This window comes from Falco peregrinus, chromosome 9 (assembly GCF_023634155.1).
Source record: "Falco peregrinus isolate bFalPer1 chromosome 9, bFalPer1.pri, whole genome shotgun sequence".
Classification (NCBI taxonomy): domain Eukaryota; kingdom Metazoa; phylum Chordata; class Aves; order Falconiformes; family Falconidae; genus Falco; species Falco peregrinus.
The window spans coordinates 18,113,229-18,130,543 of NC_073729.1; the positions used below are offsets into that span (position 1 = coordinate 18,113,229).

General features: G+C 44.9%; 1 protein-coding gene across 1 annotated transcript; it reads right to left on the reverse strand.

Moving 5' to 3' along the window:
- Positions 1 to 91: 91 nt before the first annotated feature.
- FGF19 (fibroblast growth factor 19) lies at positions 92 to 5,643 on the reverse strand. Its single transcript, XM_055814406.1, has 3 exons — positions 5,397 to 5,643; positions 5,216 to 5,319; positions 92 to 1,939 (listed from the first exon to the last, which is right to left on the reverse strand). The coding sequence occupies exons 1-3, from the start codon at positions 5,626 to 5,628 to the stop codon at positions 1,607 to 1,609; spliced, it is 669 nt and encodes a 222-aa protein (XP_055670381.1). The 5' UTR covers positions 5,629 to 5,643; the 3' UTR covers positions 92 to 1,606.
- Between the last annotated feature and the right edge of the window lie 11,672 nt (positions 5,644 to 17,315).

Here is a 17,315-nt window from a genome sequence, read left to right on the forward strand (position 1 = left end):
TCCTGCTGTGGAGCCAGATGCCATGGTTTGCTAAAGCTCCTTGAAGTCTCTGGACTATAGGAGTGACAAAAAAGTCAGCTAGATTTCCGTCTTGAAGATGATTTCTTTTTTTATTGCAAATGTACACATTACACTACTGATAATGCACAGAAATTTAAAAAGCTATCGTCCGCTAAAATATCATGATTACAAAACTCCACAAAATTTGTTACAACTAAAAAACCCACCTTCAGGAGTATATAAATAGAATTTTGAGCATAAATAACAGTAACAAAATAAACAGATGTACGTATTCAATAAATTAATTATAAATATTGCATTGGCAATGAAGTGCTAGGTCAGAAGAACACCAGTATTTCCAGTAGAGCTTTTTTTGTATAGAAATCTCTATTATAAAGGAACCTTTGGAAATGAGTAAAATCCCTGAACCCTTTTCTCACATTGCTTTTTTTTTTTTCCCTTCTTTTTTTTTCCTCTTTGGTTTCACCGTGGTTATTCCTTCATCAAATTTTTACTACAGGAGAACAGAACTGAAGACGTCAGCCATCCATCTCGGCCATGAAGTATTCATAATCCCTTCCTGCAAGAAGAACGGTGGGGCTGACCCAGTTCTGCAGCATTTAAATCACTAAACTCTCCCTCCACCAATTCCCATGGACACAGAATTAAGCCTGGAAGGGACTTGAAAGAATTGCTGATGGTTAAAGGTTAGACACAAAAGCCTATTTTGCAACCGATTTGACCTACACATCATCCATGTTCAGTCTTTTTCTCCATTTGCTGATAACATACATGCTTACATACAACAGAATTTTAATTTAAACACTAATTTGAACTGCTCATTCCCTACCTGACGAACACAAACTAGCATTCTGTGCACTCTTCCAACCGCACCCTAAGCTCTCACTAATGTTAATGAAAACTCTCCACTCCATGATGCTGATGCCACAGTGAGCATAAATTAGCCTATAAAAGAAATCAAAGATCTAGTTTTACCAAGTACCTTATAGCAATAAGGGAAGGAAGAAATTTTCCCCTTTCTTCCCTTATTTCCTAAGGGAAGAAAAAGCACAATATACAAGCAGAACTGTTTTTTCAGTGGTATGCTTTCCGTAGAAAGTTTTCCCAGAACATTTTCAGCAGCTTTGCAAGAAACGACGTTCACTCTAGTTCATGTAACCACATTTACTAGCTTTTCCTTAACCGTGTTTTCTTCCAAATGCTTGTCTTTAAGGCCTCTGAAGAGGAAGATGTTTTCTGCATTTGTTCATATGAGCAGAAACAACAGGTGAACTTATGTGGTAAGGAAGTTGATGTAGAAAAAATTGTAATTATTTTATCATCACCCTGGTAATGGAGGAACTCTGATGAAGCTACTAAGCTTTCCTTATTTAATCCTTCTTTTCCAAATAAAACTATGGCTAGGCAATTCTTTAGACTATAGAATAGCCTCTGGGCACTCATCTCTTACAGGTACAACACATTGCAAGGAAAAAGCTGGCTCCATACTGAAATATACAGAAAAGTTCAAAATACCACTACATGAAAAGCTAAAAACCCTGCAGTATTCTGCAATATTTCTTCAAAAACACGTGTGGGATCAGAGTCATTTCTGAAAGCTGGGGCTCTTCACTGGCGAGAGTTTGGAGGTGATGCCAAAGGGGTCCATGCTGTCCGTTTCGAGGGGCGAGGAGTACACCTCTGGTTCAAAGGCCTGGCTGTAATCACCGTATTCACCAAAGTCTGTTGACTCCACGGGCACAGTGTTGATCATAGGTAAGAAGTGAGATAGCGGAAGAAAATCTTTTCCTTTGAACTGTTGTCTTTGCTTGGCACTACTCAAAGACACCGATATTCCATATTTTTTTGATTTATATACATTGTAGCCATCTGGACGAATCTCCTCTTCAAAGGAACAATCCTCAGTGGAATACCTGAGCTGAACAGCAAGGAGTAACGAGAATTACAAACACACCCACCGCAGTCATTGTATTCAACCACCACATAAACCTTTGACACAACCAGCCCTTCTCCCTCTGCTGTCAGCAGGGATGTCCCTCTGGCTTGTCACAGGTTTGTCTGCACCTTGCAGACCCCACTGCTGGTGGGCTGCCCACTGCCCCTCCCCCTGGCTGCTGCAGGGGTGCAGGTGGGACCCCTGGCTCTGGCAACTGCTCTTTCAGTGATGGACCACAGCCACTGAGATGAAGTGCCCTGAAGTGGTCAGGCAGTTGGACGAGATGTTAGTTGTGGTCCCTTCCAAATGAAATATTCTTTTCTACTCTATTCCATTCTATTCTGCTCTATTCTACTCTCTACTCTACTCGAGCTCCCCATGTTGCACATAGCATGCGTTTTGTGTTTACGAGGCCATTAAAAGACCTAATCCAGAACTCCTGAAGTTAATGCACATCCATCACGTTAAATAAACTTTGAATCCTGGATGTGTACTTCTCCACAGCTACCACGCTTCTCCTGTCCTGAGCCCAGGGGAAAAGGGTCTCAGATGACAGTGCTGGTTTAGAGAAACCGTCCTTAACTGCTGACAGTACGTAACTGCAGCCACGAGACTTAATCCAACAACCATCAGGTAGGAAACTCCAGCTCTGTTAGAGATTTGCCTGTGTAAGGGCTTCAGGATCAGGTCTGCAGAAAGGCAGCATGCAAACATGGTAAAAAATATTAAAGAGGTAATTGTCTTTTTTTGCTCAGCATTTACTGAAATTACAAAACATCAGTTAACACAGGGTTATTTTCTCGTTACACATTAGTTAGAACAGCCAAATTAATACCAGTGCAAGTTAAGATTCTGTATAGAAGAATGTATTTTCCTAGGTATGAATTTGTAAAATTACATTTGTGGTATGCTTCATGTATAGTACGTTAGGATTTTGTATCAGCAGCTCAGACCTTCCCAGATCCTTACACAAGCACTGAATTTCTTACAGCTCCAGGGCTATGTCAGGCTCAATCACTGCAGGTGATTGAACCTGCGGGCAATAAAAGACAGCTACTGATGGTGTTCCAGCCTGCAGTGACAGCAGTGTCCTTACATGAACGTTCTGCTTGTCTGAACAGAGCTCATTTGCTAAACTTCAGCCCTTTCTCAAGCACCCTCAATAATATGGAGTACTATTTTGTCTTTTAAAAGCATTTTTCAAAGAAATGCAGTAATTTTTTAAAAAAAGGTGCTTTCTCCAAATAAAATCATGCAATATTTATCCATCTGCACACATATCTCAGAAAAACATGTATATATGATACAAATTTATGGCTGAATTGTTAGCTGTCTTTATTTCTGTGAGTGCTCAGCCTCACCAACAAGGATGATGAAATAAAAAAGCCTCTTGAGTAAGCACACATTACAAGTAACAGTTATTGATTGTACCCCCCCGTGTCTCGACTAGATCATTCCCGCTTCCTTTCACTGGTATTGTCTCTTGTGTATTCTTTTAAGCAAGTACCAAACACACTTTAAGTATTTCCATATCATCTTTTTCACAGGAGAAATTTATAGTATGTCAGTATATTCAGCAGTTACATGATTTCCCCTTAAACTACTGACCAGGGCACACTGCACATCAAAAATCAACTCTCGTCATCAGTTTTCCAGTCTGATGGAAAGTCTTTTTTCCTTAAAAAAGGGCATGTTTCAGGACAGCAAGTGGTTGCCCAGTTCAGTCCCCAGACACTGTATTTGCCCCTTCATTCTTCCACCCCTGAGCGTAGCTCTGATAAGGCAAAGATTTGCCTGCCCTGGCTGTGAGCAGAGAGGTGACAGCAGGTGTCCACAACACAGAGATGTGGCGACGTGGCTACATGTTACTGTATTTTCAGAGAAAATCCCCTGCAATTAATACTATGCACCAACACAGTCTGAGTCCAAGCATATGTATATGCCTTCAAAACAGTGTTACATGAAAGCTATTTTAAAATTCTGCGATTGCTAAAGTCCAGCCAGCAGCTCCAACGGAAGCAGGATCCAGGCTCTGCTTTGTTTTCATTGATCATATTGCTTTGGATATACATTAAAACCCTAAGCTAATAATTGACCTATATCATCTGACCCTATGCACCTTATCACAGCATCGATTGATTCTAGCCCAGAAAAGCAAGAAAACAAGAAAGGCTTAATTATATGTTATATACGTATTGCTCTTATTAAACATGCTGGGAGTTTTGGGAATGGGCCAAATCCTCACCCAACTGAAATAAGCAGAATTTTTGTGGGAGTAATGGAAGCAGAATCAAGCTGTATCTTTTCTACAGCATAATAAAAACCCATCTCCCTGTGAAACTCAGGCTGCCATAAAGCAGTTACACACAGCATAAGTCTGAGTCTTACCCTTTCAATTCTAGAGCTGGCAACTGCTCTGTGTGGCTTAAAACAAGTTTACACCGCTGACAGTGCCTAGCTGATACGCTGACATACCCAGGGAGAAAGCATGGATGACCGACCCAGCAGAGTGAATGTCAGTAGGTCCCTCAGCCCCTCCGCCTGCTGGGGTCCCGCAGGTGAGCTGCTCTCCCAGCCCACACCTGGGGCGCTGGAGAAGGGTCCCTCGTCCCTCGAAATCCTGTTTCTGTCTGGTACAACCTACGGGATGGTGACTCCCTGTTTCTAGGACTTGGTGCCTGTCAGCCATCTGGCTGCATCTCCTTTTCCAAGGAGTAATCCTGTTTTTTTTCTTCTTCCAAAACAGTGAGAAATTACTCAGATTCTATGGTGTAATTTAATCTATTTCTGCAGCGGAGACGCAGCCACCCACCGCTGAGGCTTTTTACACATCAACGCAATTTTGCCCTGGACCGTATCCTCAGTGTATTTTGGCTGGGGACACCTAGCACATCCTTTGCTCCCTAAATGATGCTCCCTTGCTGCCTTCTCACAATCCCGACGGCCTTTCGTGCAGCGGCAGCGCCCAGGATCCCCCATGCTCCAGCCAGAAGGAGTGACGGGGGCCCCGAGAGCTTTGTTAACCCATCACCAAGCGTAACGCTAAAAAGAATATAGCGGCCCTTGGTCTCGGCTGCGCGGCGGCGCGGGTGGAAAGCTCCCGTGGGGAAGGGGAGCCCGGGGCAGAGCCGGCGGGGAGCGGGAGCAGGGAGCGAGGAGCGGGAGCAGGGAGCGGGGAGCGGGAGCGGGGAGCGGGGAGCGGGAGCGGGGAGCGGGGAGCGGGAGCGGGGAGCGGGGAGCGGGAGTGTCGGAGCTCACCTGCCCGTGCAGCCGCCCCGCCTCGTCCATGCAGAGGTAACGGGAGCTCCGCACGCCCTTGATGGCCACGGTGCGCACGGCCACGGCGCGGATCTCCAGCAGACCTGCGGCAGCGGAGGGAAGAGCGGCGTTAGCCCCGCGGCCCGCTCCCGCCCCGCCGCGCCCCGCCGCCGGTACTCACTCTGCGGGCTCTGGCTGCCGGCGGCGTCCACCCGGCCGTCCCCGCCGATGCGCAGGAAGCAGCTGAAGAGCCCGTGCTTGCTGGCGGTGTAGAGGTGCCGCAGCCGGATCGGCTCCCCCCAGCCGTAGTTGACGTGCGGACCGGCGTCGGGCAGCGGCAGCGACACGGCGGCGGCGGCGGCCAGGCCCAGCAGCGCCAGGGCGGCGGGGCGGGCGGCGGGGCGCGGCCCCATGCGGCGGCCGGCGGCGGAGCGGCGCGGAGGGGGCACGGATGGGCGGCCGGGCGCTGACTGCGCTGGCGGCGCCGCGGGGATGTAGCGCGGGCGAAGCCAGCCCCCCGGCCTTTTATAGCTCCGCGTTATCAGCCCGATCGATTCGGCCGCATCCAGCTCCAATATAGAGCCCATTTCATAGCGGGAATTGGTCGGGTCGGGCACTCCCCCCGAAAATATTGATCAGGTGACATCATTTCGCAGGGGACACCCTGAAGGCGCTCCCTCCCCACCCGCACCGCCGAGCTTTCCCCCGCTTCGAGGCTCCGGTCGCGCCTTTGCCCGTCGGGCCAGGGCTGGACCCCCGCGGTCCCGGCTGCCCCGACGGGACGGGACGGGACGGGCGGCACTGCCGGGCCCGCAGCCCCTGCCCTGGTGTGCGTAAGCGCCGGGCCGCGGAGCGGGGCTCCCCGGGCGTGAATGCGCACCCGCCCGGCTGTGCGGAGGGGAGGGAGCCCGCCCGGGCTGCGGCTGCCCGGCCCCGCGCCTGCCCAAGCCCCTGCCCATCGTCCTTTATTTCCTTTTCAGAATAAAAGAGCTGCGCCCCCGGGGAATGCTTCCTAAACCTCGGGGCACACCCCGTGGGCAGGGGCCGTGCCGCTGTGGCAGGGACGCTGGGGGAGCGGGGCCGCCGTTCCCCTTTACCGGCAGCCGGCGGGGCACAGCCGCATGCCTCCCGCACGCCGGGGCGGGCCGGTACGGCTCGGCATGGCCCTTGCACGGCTTTTGCACGGCTCTTGCACGGCCCGGTACGGCTCTTGCACGGCCCGGTGCGGCGGGTCTGGGTGGGCCAGCGCGGCTGCCGGGCTCTATCGCCGCCCGGCCATCCCCGGCTGTGTCACTAGATGGAGCCGGGCGCCTGGGCTGCGGGCTGCCCGGGGGGCGCTGCAGCCCCCGCCTGTCCCCAGCCGCACACGGAAACCGGGGCAAAACCGCCGTCTGCGGTGCAAGCGCGTGGCCCGCGGGCGGCCCGACCTCAGCCGCACACGCGTGTTTCTTCTGGCGTGTCCGTGGGCTGAGGACCTCGCCCAGCCGGTGCACCAGGGGCGGTGGAAAGTAGCGCTCACACTCGTATTTTTGCATCTCAGGGGCACCTTAGGGCATTGCTGCTGACTTTTCTGCTGTCCATCCAAACTGAGCATTACAGGAATTTTCTGAGATCTCAAGAGAGAAAACGAGGAATTCCACAAGTAAGAAAAATGCTTCTCCCCCAACAGGAGAACAATTAAACAACAATTGAACAAAACATAACCCCGTGCCCCTAGCGAGTTCTCCGAGACAATGGATTCGGTCAGCTTCCACATACTGCTTTTATATTTTGCTACTTGTCTACTTTCATCCTTTTAGTCTTGCATCTCCCTCCTGTAAACACACAAATAACTTTTCTTTATGAGTGATCTTAGCTCAGTGGGGCTGTGCACATAGACAAGGTCATACAAAAATAGAGTCTTGTAGGACAACGGCCCGCAATAGTATAAATGTTTATGCTTACTATCACATGTAGTTTACGGTACTGCAGGTAATGGCATCGATAGACCAGAGTTTGAATGATCGGGGTCTTGCATCTCCAGCTCCCAGGAGCAAGGAATTATATGTCACTGACCATTTCAAAGGTAACTACTGCTTTTGGTTTCCTTCAGGGTTTTTCTGATGGTCAGCTTGAGACACCCAAAAAGGAGCCCAGTTTTCTGTACGTGGTTGATGAATAATTAATAAAGATCAGGACCACTTCACTTTCAGGTTTCTCCTGCTGCATCCTGCAAATCATGGGATGATTTGAGAAATTCTGGCCTTTCAAATGTCACAGAGGTTTACAATATTATAAACCCAGTAAATAATACTGAGGCATCCAAGACCCTATTTTTTTTTTCCTCTGCAGAATTCTGCAATGTTATTACATGACTGCCACAAAGGCAGTTCACTGCCCTGCAACCCTGGGCCCCACAGCAGTTGTGCATGTAACTCATCCTGGCTACACATGCATTCTTCAAGGTATTGAGCAACCACCACACACACAGAAGCTGTGGTCTGAAATTAATCTGAAAGGCTTTTTTAGTTCATTTTGTTTTGCATCTCAGGGACCAGAAGCTATTTGATGAGTACTATTTATGCTGTACTACAGTGTGAACCATATTCATGGTCATAAGTATCCATTTTCTTCATCAAGAAGTCAAACTTCTTTCCAGCGGTAAGGGATTGATGCTTGCAACTTGTTCATTCATTTTGACAGCATTATTATTCCCTTGTGAAGATCAAAAATTGTGACAGAAAGGGCAAATCCTTTGCACTAAATGTTATTTCAAATAAGTAAAAAAGCTGACTATAAATGAGAATTTCCCAACGATTGATGGAAAGTTCTTAGAAATTATTTTCATCCTTACTGTTGCTGATGTTACATGGAATGATGTTTAAAGGTTTATGTCTAATAAGATGCAAATGAAGCACTTCACTGATTTTTTGGAATGGCCTCTCTTGTTATAGGAAGCTTTCAATCTAAGTCATTTGTCCGAGTTCCTCTGCAGTCAGTGACAGAGGTAAGCACCTCCAAGTACTTCTCTGGACTGGATACTGCCAATTCTATCCCAAAACAGCTGTTTAAGAGATATGGGTTAAATAATCTCTGGAAGTGCCTATTTCTTTATTGGCTCTGGAAAAAAGCCTAGATGATTAACTCAGATTAAGTATCTTATTTTTAGCTAAAGCTGAATGAGCTAATGAATCTCACTGTTTTCAAAATGTAAGAGTTGCAACATGTGATTTTCGTTCCAGTTCCTATCCATGTCACTGGACTTTATAATTTATTGGCATAATTTTGCCCAAGTTCAATAGAAAGACACATGTCTTTTCATGGTCCTACAAATGTATTTGCACGAAAAAAAATATTATTTGCTGAACAGATTTATTATAGGATAAATCACACCGCCACTTCCAGTGTTGGATCTGCTCCCTATATAAAGCGCCTGGAACAAGGAAACCTGGTAGTGCAGGACTTTTTCCTTTTATGAAGGTAGGAAAAAAAACCCAAAACCAAACAGAAGGAAAGTCTTGTAGAAAAAAAATACCTTCTGACCGAATAGTACACAACTGCAAAAGCATTTTCACCTGTTGTAATGAATCATTTATTTCCACTGCACTTTTCAATGTCCCGATGCAATTTCTGCAGAATAAGAACTTCAGCTTTCAGTAACAGAATGTGTTTTGGAAGAACATTTGTTTGGAAGAACATATTTAAAAGTCAAACATCCAGAGGTCCTGGAACATGCCAAAAAGATAACAGAGGGCTTGTGCCTCACTGGGCAATAATGTCATTGGAACCAACAGAAATGAAACCAAGGAAGGTGCCCACAAGTGATGATCAGAAGTAGGGCATGAAGCCACCCTAGGAGAAGGTGGTCTACTGTGGTGGAGATCAAAGGAAAAATTACATGAGTTATTCAAGGCCAATTGAGGATCAAAATGTGATGAACTAGGTGTGTTTAGGGTGAAGAGACAACTTCTCAATAGTAAAATAACTTCAGAATATTATGGTGAAAGCTTTGGATATATGTCATTGCAGAAAGAGGAAAATAGTATGGAAAATTTAAAGACTTTCTGCTTCCTTTGGAGTATCTTTGGGATCTCCTGCAGGTTTAGGAGTAGGCATTACATGAATGTGGTCCAATATTACTTTTGAGAAGAGATTTGTAAGTCTTTTCCCCTTTTCTCTGAATTTGGTAGTGGCAGGATTACAGCGGCTGTAAGTACTCTGAGGAAAGCAAGGTCCCAAGCAAAACTAGAGTTGTTAGTGCTCATTTCTTTGGGTTCTAACTTCTGCTGTAGTTCCTGCATGTCACCCCAGCAGTGACGGCAGAAAGAAAGCCTTTATTTTCCCCGTGGCAGAGGGCCAGCGGAACAGTCCAGCCCTTTCTCTTGCTTCTGGTAGAGAAGAGTATCTCAGGCAAATGAGGGAAGGCAGAAGTGAAGACACAGGACACTGCGATATGCGGTTATTCGAGCACGAGGTTGTTCTATAAAGAGCCTTATCAGCACAGCCCAAGTCAAAAAACCTGCCTAAGAAGGAGAGGTTACTCCACCATATGTCAAGGACTGCTCTGCTTCCCAGCTGCTTCTGCAATCCAAGAGGCATAAAGGTGACAATATTTCTCCCTGGGCTGTGAATGAGCACAGAACTGAGATTCCACAGCTCCGGCTCTGTGCACCCACTGACAGGATGTCACACGGCGGGACGAGCGGTCACGGAGGCTCTCCAGAGCTATCACAACCAGCATAGGGCTCAGTCAATTTGTCGGATCCAAATGCATCGGATACTTAAAGATTTTTCTATTGAACAACTTCTGGAGGAGTTCCTCTTCTAAAACCGCTCTGCTAAAGAAAGCCAGCGTGCTGGGCAGATCGTTGCTACTGTAATTTGTAGTCGCATGTGTTATTGCTGGTTCTTTCCAATGAACACAACCAGACAATTAATTTCAAATATCTCTCACCATTCTGTTATCTAATGCTTTCTTAACTATTGCTATCAGTCAATGCATTCCTGAGAGGAATACTTAGCTTGGAATTGACTTGAAGCTTTCACAGTCAAATGATATCTTCTGATTAAGTCTACTCTAAACCCCACAAAAGTCCTGTCAGCTTCAAATGGCCTAAATGCAAGTTTTAATCACTGTAAGTCGTTATTTCATACTTTGGAAATACTTAATCCACCCCATCCTTTCCGTGTGCTATGAAATCCTTTGAAATCCTGATGTAGAAGAAGTGTTACTGATTTTCTGGGAACATATTTGTAACGCTAGCTTTCCAGCACTTTATTTACACTAAATCAACAAAAGTTATTTATTTATTTATTTAGTTAGTTAGTTAGTTATTAGCAAACCTGCCTGCATCCTGCAGCAGAAATTAGTAATTGCAAGTTTCTTTGCCAGTAGATTACATTTTCCTTTCTCACTTGGCCTAGGCAGGAAGGCCCTTAGACCTTGTTTATGCAATGTGTTTGTGAAAGCCATGAGGAAAGATTGTTCAGAAAAGGGTCTCTCCAGACTACCAGCTTCTCAGTGAAAAGTGGTATGAATGGAGCATTTACCTGTGCTCTTCTCTTGTCATGTTGCCTTTATGACAAGTTCCAACTCCATTGGAAATATTTTTCCTTTAATAGAGAATGGGCCAGTAGAAGAAGTTATAGCACAAAAAGAAAGAAACAGATACGCCACCAAAGTTTGGCTTCAAACTCGCGAGAGCACGTGCCCAGAGCTGTGGTCCTGTTCCAACACATCCAGAGCCCTGGAGAGCCAGAATTAATCAGGTGATCCTATACAGTCTGATTTAGTGACAATTCCCACAAAATCTGTCCTAAAGAGCATAGTAGGAAGCCAGGATGTGCAAAGACTTCAGCAACAAGACACATTAAACCAAACCTGACACTGGGGCAACTTCGCTGAGTTATATTTGGGAAGAATTTGTTCCATAAAGGTCTAACTTCCCTTCACTGGAGGTGCAAAATTGTTCTCTTTGTCAGCAAGGACACTGAGCCAGGGGCTCTCAGGCAGTAAGTTTTTGGAAGTCAAAGTTAAGAAGGGGGTTGGAAGGGGTTTAACTATACCTGTCTCTTTGGCGAGGCACTGAATGCCCCTTCTCTTGACATCAGGCCTCCCATATACCTGGGAACGTGATCATAACTCTGCTTAAAAGGCAGATGTTTTCTCAAAAGCACTTGCAATAGTAATCCTGATTTGTTGTAAAACCGATAACACAAAGTCTTTTAATTGTGACAATTATAATAAATTATATCACTAATATATTTGGTAGGTTTATGGCCATCTAAGTTGTCTTTTAGCTAGAATCAACTCTTGAATATTCATATAGTGAAGAACTGAATATTGAAGAATAACCTATGGGAGAATTGTTACTGCTTATGTGATGCTGAGGATCAGACAATCCTATGGTTGTCCCTGATGTCCCATAAAGATAGAATGCTTTTGAGGTGTTCATCTGAGGCTCTACAGCATGTCAAGTTTACACACGACAGCGGTCTCAGGAGGATGATCCCACACAGCCGAGTCACAGAGACAGTGGAGCAAATGCAGATACAAGTAGTTGTGCTAACAAGGAGCCTGGTTTCCTCATTGCTGCTCTCGGCAATAACTAACTTGGCGGGCTTGCTCTCATGTTTTCCTAGGGAAGGCATGAGCCATCCAAACTGCTGCAGGGCAAGAGACCTCCGTTCTTTATTTGCTGTTGAATCACCATTGTGTTCTGCTAAAAGTTGTGGCAGGTTTCTGGTCCAGCTATAGTTTGATGAAGCTGGCACTGCTTTTCCCCTATGAGATGCCTACGCTTGCCAATATATACATAGGATCTGCAGATACTTGGCACAGTGAGTCTCTTGGAGCACAGAGGTGGAGAAGCACCTGGCTCCAGATTGTCCCTGTAAAGGTTAGTTCCAGGTTGCTCAGTCCTGTTAAGACTGAAGGATGTGAAAGGTAGGAATTACATGTGTCTGGGGAACGTCTGCTTATATCCAACTGTGGACAGTTTGGGGGTTTTTGGATCTGGGCTTCAAACAGTCAACCAAGGTTGGATGGAAAGGAGTCTGAGGTCTGTGCTGAACACCATAAATTGCCACAATTTACCATGTAGTGGAGTAAAAGAGGTAGAAAGGGAATTAAGCAAGCCAGCTAAGACTCACAGTTTTCTGGGTGCCTGTTATTTCATGCTACACTCTGCTGCTCATCACTACCAGGAGCTGCAAGTCACCAACAGAACTGTATGAACTGTTAAGGAGATGGAAATGATAAGCGAATGCAGGTGAACGATGCGTCAAAGTGTCAATTCAGTTCACAAGGGCTTATTCACCTACTGTCATCACTTTTTATTATTATGGTACTGCAGGACTCTCACTGCAATGGTGAAGCCCTTTATGAAACTGTTCTGAGCAAACGTAAACTTGAAAAACCTCAAAGTTTCCTGAAGGCATCACTTAAGGCTTTTAAGAATATTTTGCTAACAGCTGTACCCCCAGCTTCTGGAAAACAGTGATTCAGCTGAATCAACAGAAGTCTACCTTTCACTCCAGCCCATATCCTGGGCCTAAAATAATGAAAAAACGCCTTAGAAGAAATAAAATTTTTGTGCAAGTCCTCAAAAATCTGTTCAGTAGATGGAGTTATTTCACCTGGATTTTAAAAAGTGTGATGGCAACTTGCCTCCCTCTTCACAAGACACTCAGACTCAACCCTTAATATAGGTGGCAGGCATGTCGAAAGTTTTTACAGTGACTTTGCTCAAGAGGCAAAAGCTGAAGATTATTAATAACTGTTTTTCCACTTGGAGGTCAAACAAAATAATTTCCTGCAGAAAGGAAGCCTAGACCACCGCTGCGGAGCAGCTGCACAATTTGCTGTGAGTCGGGAAACTGAGCAACTTTCTCTAATGTTCCGTGTTGCAGCTGCCTCACTAGTCACGTTTGCTACCACGGAACATGGATGTGGGACATCTGGGGTCAAGGACCACAGGGCAGAGGTTACTGAAGCATCCTGCCCATGCAGCTAAAAGTGACCTTTACTTGACAAAGCAGAAGTAACATGGGATCTAAAAGAATGGTATTCAAATAGCCAGTCCATCCAGACATTGCATTTGGATTGATCCTAATCAGCCATAATTTCCTAGTTTAATGGCCAATTAAAAGGCCATTTGGAAGTAAGAGAAGCAGAACAAATCAGCATGGAAAGAGCCTGGATGGTCTTTAGAAAGTAATTCAAGTTTACTTAGGTTTTACACATCTGACTAGTGAGAAAATGAGGAGGTAATGATGTCTTACTCCAAAAGTAATTCAGATTCATTAAATAACTTGTTTCGTTATGAAAGAAAATCTGAAGCATCACTGAAAAGTGGAATTAAATACCTGCATTAAAACAAGGGATTAAACATCACAGCAAATATTAAATGGAATGTAAAATCCCCCATTATCTGGCTATTGCATGTGTTATGTACCTTGACTTGACATGAGAAGCAGAATTAAACTCAGTATGGCTTTTATGTATATTTACTGGGATCAGATATATAATGGTCAAAAGGATTCTGACTGTCTTTAAACCCCAAACGTTATTATGTTAAATGGATCTTCAATTTTTTTTTTTTCACTTTCCTGGAAACAAAGTTCCTTAAATATTATGGGACAAAAGTGAGAGCCACATTGTCTCTGGATCTTTCACGGCTGGAGGCACCAGGGAGATCCTTGCACTACAAGAGGCAGGGACACCTCAGCTCTCAAAGCAAACAGAGCAGGCCACAGTGCTGAGGATGAAAAAGTGAAGTCACGGTGCTGCTTGCATGGGGATTGGTCTCCAGTTCATATACTCTTGAAGATGGGTCTATTGATAGGCACTCATTCTGCAAAGGGAATTGCAAAGATAGGCCCCCCCAGTTAATTCTGAATTTAATCCAGTTCAGATTTCCAGAGCAGGGCAAGAGGCCTCCTTGTGGCTCTATGTGGGGCACCAAGGTTTCGTTCAATACTGAAGGTTCCCTGAGACCCGTATATTACTCTTTATCAGAGATCTCTAGCAGATAAAGCCTGCAAGAAAACAGCTCTGATCTCTGTTGTAGCCTCACTCTGCAGAAGAGCTGCTATTGCTGGGTAATAGACGTTCCATCTTCCAGTCTCTGGGCTAATAGGTCACATATTGCCATCTGTGTGATTCGGATTCAGTTAGGCAGATGTGTCATTGATTGCATAATGTGGTAGAAGGAACTAGCCAATCCTAATGCAATAAAGAGCGACAGAACTAACTGTAAACAGACCTTATAGAAACCCTTCCAATTTTTGGCTCCAGTGGCCATATCAGTATCCCAGTCTCAAAAGACTGTAGTCCTCAAACTTACTTTTTCCTCAAACACACAGAGACAGCAATGAGAACCCTTTGCAGCACCCTGGCAAATAGCAGTGACACAAAACCTCCTGGATGAACTGTTCACCCCTCACACCAACTCCCTGCCTGGCGTTTCCTTCAGAGCTGCATTTTAACTTGATTTCCTGAGAACGGTAGTGACGGACATAGCAACTACAGCTTTTGCTGGTCATTTATAACCCTTGCTGCCCAAGTTCCTTCTGCACCATCATTAGGGGATGGTAAGATTTTCCAGTTATGATGTCTAGTCACCACTGAAACAGATCTTACTATTTGGTTAATGAGTAGTTTGTATTTCAGGCTGACTTTGCCTTATGGCACTGATTGTTAATATTAATATCAATAATAATAAGTTAATGTTCAGAACAATATTTTCAAAACTTTGTAAAGAAAAGGAGCTAAGCCCAATTCTGCCTTCCACTGGAAAAAAATGTATTTACTTCAGTGGGAACAGTCAGGCATTTGGCAACCATTCTTGCTAGTAAATTATTAGAGTATCAATTAATATTTAAAGTTAAGGCCTCATAAGAATGAAGGCTCCGTTTTGCCTCACATTTTATGTGCATGCTCAAATAAGCACCGGTGTCATGCTTTCCCTTGTGCTTCCTAGCACAGTGATGCACAACAAGCGGCTCCCAGCCTGCACGTCTGTTCCGAGCGTTTTGCTCCTGTTACAGATGTGAACATGCAGGACTCCAGCTTTTCCGAATTTAGATCAATGAGCCACACGGCAAAGAGCATGGAGCTGGCAGGTCCTCTACATTCATGTGAATGAAATGAAAGGGAGCTCAGTTCTTGGCTCCAGTTTTCTGTCACTCCATTGTCATTCAACAAAACGGACCAAAGAGAAAAGCTATCAATCCATAAACTCGTGAAGCCTCAGTCTCCAGCTGTCATCAGCTTTGAGCTCCCTCCACTGATCTTATCTGTTGCAGAGTGATTGAAAGTAATTTGTTTTGGTTGAAAGTAATTTGTTTTGGAGAGTAATTAGATTATCTCTTGGGGGGCTTCCTACCTGGTGACCCAGTGTTTCTCCTTGGCTTGCTGCTCGTTAACATCAATTACCATAGAGACACTCTTCAAAGGAAGGATTGCACTGCCCAGGGTAGGGAACCTATTAAGAAATATGCTTCTCATTCCTGCTAGGAGATAATAAACCTTCTGATGTCAAACAATTATTTGTGGGTCAGACACAGATGATCCCACTGGGGCTTAAGCCTTTCATTTGCCATCCAGTGTGAAATGCTTAGTAATTAGGAAACGAGCTAGATCTTTCTGTAACGCTGTATATTGACATGAATATAACAACAGGCTCAAGCAAACTGCTACATAACATTTGTGAGCATTTACTGACACTGGACATGTGTTCCATGCTTGCAGAGGTACTGAGCAGGCAAACAAAATGGATGTATGAAGAGGAAAGTGCAGAGAGGCTCAAAAGTTCATGCTTAGGTTCTTGTCCCCAGAATCAACTCTTTTTAATTGAGACAGTTAATACGGTTATGCATATGACACAGCATTGATAAGCATCACAATAACACCAGTATCTATTTTTGTCTTAATCATGTGAGCTCTAAATGAGTCATTACCCGACTGTGACATTTACTGGTAATGATTACATCATTACTACTATGCCATCCTACAGCACAATCACAAAATAAACAAGAACCATAATCATCTTTTGAACCCCGTCTCTTGTTCGGACACAACAAATCTGAACAATGAATTGCCCTGGTTATGCATTAATTTACAAATATTCAGTCTAAAATCTTCCCATGTTACGCTGATCTTTGTGGCTGCTCAGGCTGTAGAAAAAAAGTTACAGGGGGAGTAGGAATGGTTTTTAAAGGTAAGGTTCACTTGATGGGGCTTCCCTGTTTGTGTAGAAGTCCTAGCATCACTGAAAGCTCCAGCTCTGGGGCGTGCAGGATGAGCTGGGCTTGACTATGGGGAAGCTGGGTGAGAAACATGGTGAAAATGTCCCCGTTCTGCAGCTGCACGTAGCTACCTGGTCCGGAGGGAGAGGAACATAAGTTGGGGCAGCCCAAGAGATTCCTGATGGAAGGGAATCACCACCAGCGCCTGCAGTCATCAACCCCCACCCTGTCAGGTGATGCTGGCTCTCACCTTCCAAACGTGTGCTACAAGTCCTTTAAATCTCTTTGCTGAAGAGCTTCTAAAAGCTGACAACTGAAGTGAGTAACTGCCTCTTTTTCCACCCCCACCCCCCCTCATTTGTCTTGTTTGAGTAATTAGGTCACTATATCTGAAAGTGATTGTTTTATGCGTGCCAAGAGTGAATAATGAAGACCTTTGATGAATCCAGCAAGCAGCATATAAATGTGGGGAAGGAATGCAGAGGCAAATGAATGACCTTTCTGAAACAGAATTTCTCCCTGTGCCTCCATTTTTGTCCACATTAAAGTAAGTTAATGCGTTTACTTTTTCCTGCTGTGTATATTATAGCTGATTCTTCAACGCTTCCTTTTCCTAATAAAATGCACATTGTCCAAAGTGTTGCCAATGTTCTTTAAACAGGCTACTGTGGGCTTGTTTATGAGCCAGCCAGTGGCGGCTTGTATAGAGCTAAACACTTCCTCTTCCCATAGTTTTCAAGGAGTGCTTAGAACTTAAATATTTTATCAGACGGCATTTATATAGCTTTGATATTCATGCTGCGCTATGGATGGCCTTTAGCCACCTCCCCAGGCTCTAGAAATTAAGTTAAATGAAAGTAAAAAAAAAACC

Excerpts from the sequence above, each read along its gene's own strand:
- FGF19 (XM_055814406.1), bottom strand. The coding sequence starts at position 5,628 with ATGGGGCCGCGCCCCGCCGCCCGCCCCGCCGCCCTGGCGCTGCTGGGC. Across the intron at positions 5,320-5,396 it reads CGGCAGCCAGAGCCCGCAGA|GTCTGCTGGAGATCCGCGCC; the intron begins GTGAGTACCGGC and ends CCGCTGCCGCAG. Across the intron at positions 1,940-5,215 it reads CGGGGCGGCTGCACGGGCAG|CTCAGGTATTCCACTGAGGA; the intron begins GTGAGCTCCGAC and ends CTTGCTGTTCAG.